The 3,596-nt window shown below is 41.2% G+C and overlaps 1 protein-coding gene across 1 annotated transcript in view; it reads left to right on the forward strand.

Moving 5' to 3' along the window:
- Positions 1-3,368, forward strand: part of Clrn1 (clarin 1) — a 23,206-nt gene extending 19,838 nt beyond the window's left edge. The window contains exons 2-4 of the mRNA XM_032897044.1: positions 1,589-1,768; positions 2,941-3,056; positions 3,267-3,368. Coding sequence (XP_032752935.1) covers positions 1,589-1,768; positions 2,941-3,056; positions 3,267-3,368 — 398 coding nt within the window. The remainder of the gene's footprint in view (positions 1-1,588; positions 1,769-2,940; positions 3,057-3,266) is intronic.
- Positions 3,369-3,596: the final 228 nt, after the last annotated feature.

Below are 3,596 nucleotides of genomic sequence, written 5' to 3' on the forward strand. Positions count from 1 at the left end.
TGTAGAGAATTCAGTCAGGAAAGCAGAGTATTTAAATAATCGTTATAAACACACCCCTTTGGCTGCCCCCACCAAATGGTTTGTTTCTTTCCATCTCACATCACATTCGGATGATAATTCCACATCTGTTCCTATAGAATTGCTCCAGTATCTATAAAATTGTTTGTATGGACTGCATGCACTGTTGTTAGACATGCAAGCTCTTTCTAAGCCTTTCACTGACCATATTTATAATATCTCACCGGACTCATGTGCCTAAATATGCCCAAGAGAGGCATAAACAAGAAATAAATAAGAGAAGGTGCCGCCAGTTGTGGTGGCGCACACCGGTAGGATTTGCTGAAGGAGGCAGAGGCAGGAGGATCACGAGTTCGAGGCCAGCCTGGGAGAAGGTGCCGAGCAAAGGGCATGGACAGCCCAGCATCGAGAAGGTTTAACTCCCAGGAAAATGGCACAAAGGTTCCCTTTCCCTACACGTTGACTAAATGTTTTGGACTTAGGAGACCCAGTTTATAGAACATAGATTTTTTTTTTTAAAGGGTTTTCATGTGGCATCGTCTTTACCATAGGATGATAAAGGACAACTAAGCTACTTCATATAGGCAATGAGGAAAGGCAATGAAGAAATCACTAACTCTTAAAGGGGAAGTAACAGCCGTGCAAAGGGAGACCTTGGTGAACACTTTGAAGATAAGCAATCGAATTTGTTTGCTCACTTACCGTTTGCCTGTGTGCTCTCATCAGTTCACAGGCTCTGTGGGAGATATCTAGGTCTTTCTCTGTCTTGTCTTATGGCTCCAGCCACCTCTGGTTTTCCAAGCAATGGCTGACACAGAGTGGATGCTCAATGGAAAACTTAAGCACTGGCTAGAGTTTGGGAAACTAAACTTATGGAACTGCACTTTCCTTCCTGTGTGGTCCAGATGTGTTGGAGGCGAGGACACAGATAAACTCGCTGTGTTTCAAGGCTTCCATTTCATAAGCAGACAAGGATAACTTGGCCTGAATACAAAATCTAGAAATAGATTTGGCCTGCTTACTGAATGGAAAAATATTTCTTGTAGTAGCAGAAATCATTTTCCCATAGCTTTGTGCTTTATCAAAATATTGAAGTTGATTGAAAATCCCCAATTCTTGACTATTGTTGTGGCCTAGAAACCATTTTATTTACATTAAAATAATCAAGGATGATATTTGAAAATATCCTGATGTTTGAATCCTCCAAGGTATGTTCAAAATTGAAATATTATCATTAGTTTAGATAGATTTTAAAAGTGATTGACGGCAACTATCATTAAAACACTGGTCATCCAAATGTCCACTTTTGAGTTACAAATCCACTGTCGTACAATCAAGGGCAGAAGAATCCCGGCACTCTCCAGTGCTGTATTATACTGGTGAGGTCTATGAAATGATTCCACTTTTAAATCTTTAGGCAAACCCCTTGTAAAGGGAGAAAAAAAATGTCTTCACCAAAATGCTTTTTAGTGATTGTTTGAAAGCATGTAAGAGAAGAAGGCTTACATTTTTAAGTTGCAATTGCAGAATACTGACCATAAAATTCCTCTAAATCTTGGTTTATCCTCAGTCTTCCCAGATTTGGTCCAAGCCATCCCTGTAAGCATCCACGTCAATATTATTCTCTTCTCCATGATTCTTGTCGTCTTAACCATGGTGGGGACAGCCTTCTTCATGTACAATGCTTTTGGCAAGCCCTTTGAAACTCTGCATGGACCATTGGGGCTCTATCTGGTCAGCTTCATTTCAGGCAAGTATAAAATTCTACCTCCAACGACAAAGTGCTTTTCAGTGTGTGAAAAGATGCCCTGACTAAATATAGTTATGCCATCCATGCAGTAACATTCCTGTAGTAATATTATGCATGACAGCAAATAGCGCCGAAATACTATAATTATCTAACAATATGGAATTCATTGTGTACACTATGGTAGTCTATGTGAAGAACTACAATCTTCACATTGTAATTTTCAAGATGTAATCAAAAGGATTAATGCTTATATCAAATGTTGAATGAAAACAGCAGTAAGATTTTACAAATATTATGAACCTGTTGAATTATAAAGAAAATATACATAGACAATATTGTTGGAATTGCTTGTATAGTCAAAGACTCTTTCACACACAATATAGAGGCTATATTTATATATGAAAGATGGGTAGGGATACTTTGTTAGTTGTGGCTATCTCTGAGTATTGAAAATATGAATGGTTTTAATTTTGCTCATGGTTATCAATGTTTCCAAATGAAAAAGAATATAGAAATCTAGTCAGTGTTAGAAGGTGCTTTTAACACCTTTTTGAAGGAGGGAAAACTAAGAAAATGAAATGTATTTACGTAGTCCATGACTATCTTTCCCTAGGATGTCTCTGATTTTACACCATTCCAAACTTGTAGTCAGTTTATTTATTAGGTCATGGTTTATTGATGATTTCTAGGAGGTTATAGCTCACACCAGCTATAACCACTTTCTCCTTGAACTTGCCCTTGGCCGCCAGCTCTGAGGCAGCCAGCATAGACTCCTGTTGACTCTAATCCTTTGTCCCACACAACCCAATTTCAGCACCAATTTGTACAGGTGCTTGCCTACAAAACAGCCCTGCAACCAACAACCAATAAGGGGATAATGGGTTCAATAAGGCACTAGGGTGCTCCCCGCCCACACCTTGCTAACTGGATTATTCACCCTACCAAAAGAGATCTCTCTCTACTAGGGATTGTACTTCCTCCACGTCTTTTATACACCTATAATACAACTTTATGTATTACAGTAGTGAGTATTCTACGAGGGTAGTCTGAGGAATTCTATGTCTAGCAGAAACAGAGAGTATGTAGCTTTCTATATATAGTAAACATTTTCACACGCATTTGTTGACTTGAAAAAGCAAGCCTGGAAAAGTGGTGTTAGCTTGATTACCTAGATGCCCTAAGTGAGAGAAATCAGAACCCTCCTGGGATAAAGTTAGCACTGCAGCCCATGCCAGAGAGCAACAGGCAGGAGTATGGCAAGGACTGGCTTCGGACTGAGGGGAAAAAGGTACAGGCTCAAGGTGGAACACACAAGCCAAGATAGCAACTCGGTCTTACAGGAAGGTCGAGGATGGAGCACTTGTGGATTATGTCACTCACTGGAAAGAGCAGGCCTTTTCTCGTCACTGAGCCGGGAAAGGTTAACTAAACAGATCTTGACCCAGCATCACAAAGAGGAAAGAAAAGCTGGTTTGCAGGCACTCCGGCTTTTTAACAGATTCGGTTACCCCGCTCTCCATCTCTGGGTGCAATTCAGAGGAGAAGCCCATTTGGAGACGAACGGAGAGTTCTGATGGGCAGGCTAACCAGCAGTATCTGAAGGGCAGGATGATTTAATCCAAGTCCCAGTTCTTACCTTGGCCTCCAGCTAGGCCTGACGCAAGAAGAGCCTGGACTCCCAAATGGTCACATGAAGGGCCGTCCTGAGCTTACGCTGTATCTTAATTCATACTGAACTTGGAAACGTGGGTATCTGATAGATGACTCAAGGAAGAACAGGGGTGGGCGGGGCAGAGGGAGAACGCGAGGAGGCACGTCCAGAGCGGTG

The sequence above is a fragment of the Rattus rattus genome, chromosome 3 (genome assembly GCF_011064425.1).
Source record: "Rattus rattus isolate New Zealand chromosome 3, Rrattus_CSIRO_v1, whole genome shotgun sequence".
Taxonomy (NCBI): domain Eukaryota; kingdom Metazoa; phylum Chordata; class Mammalia; order Rodentia; family Muridae; genus Rattus; species Rattus rattus.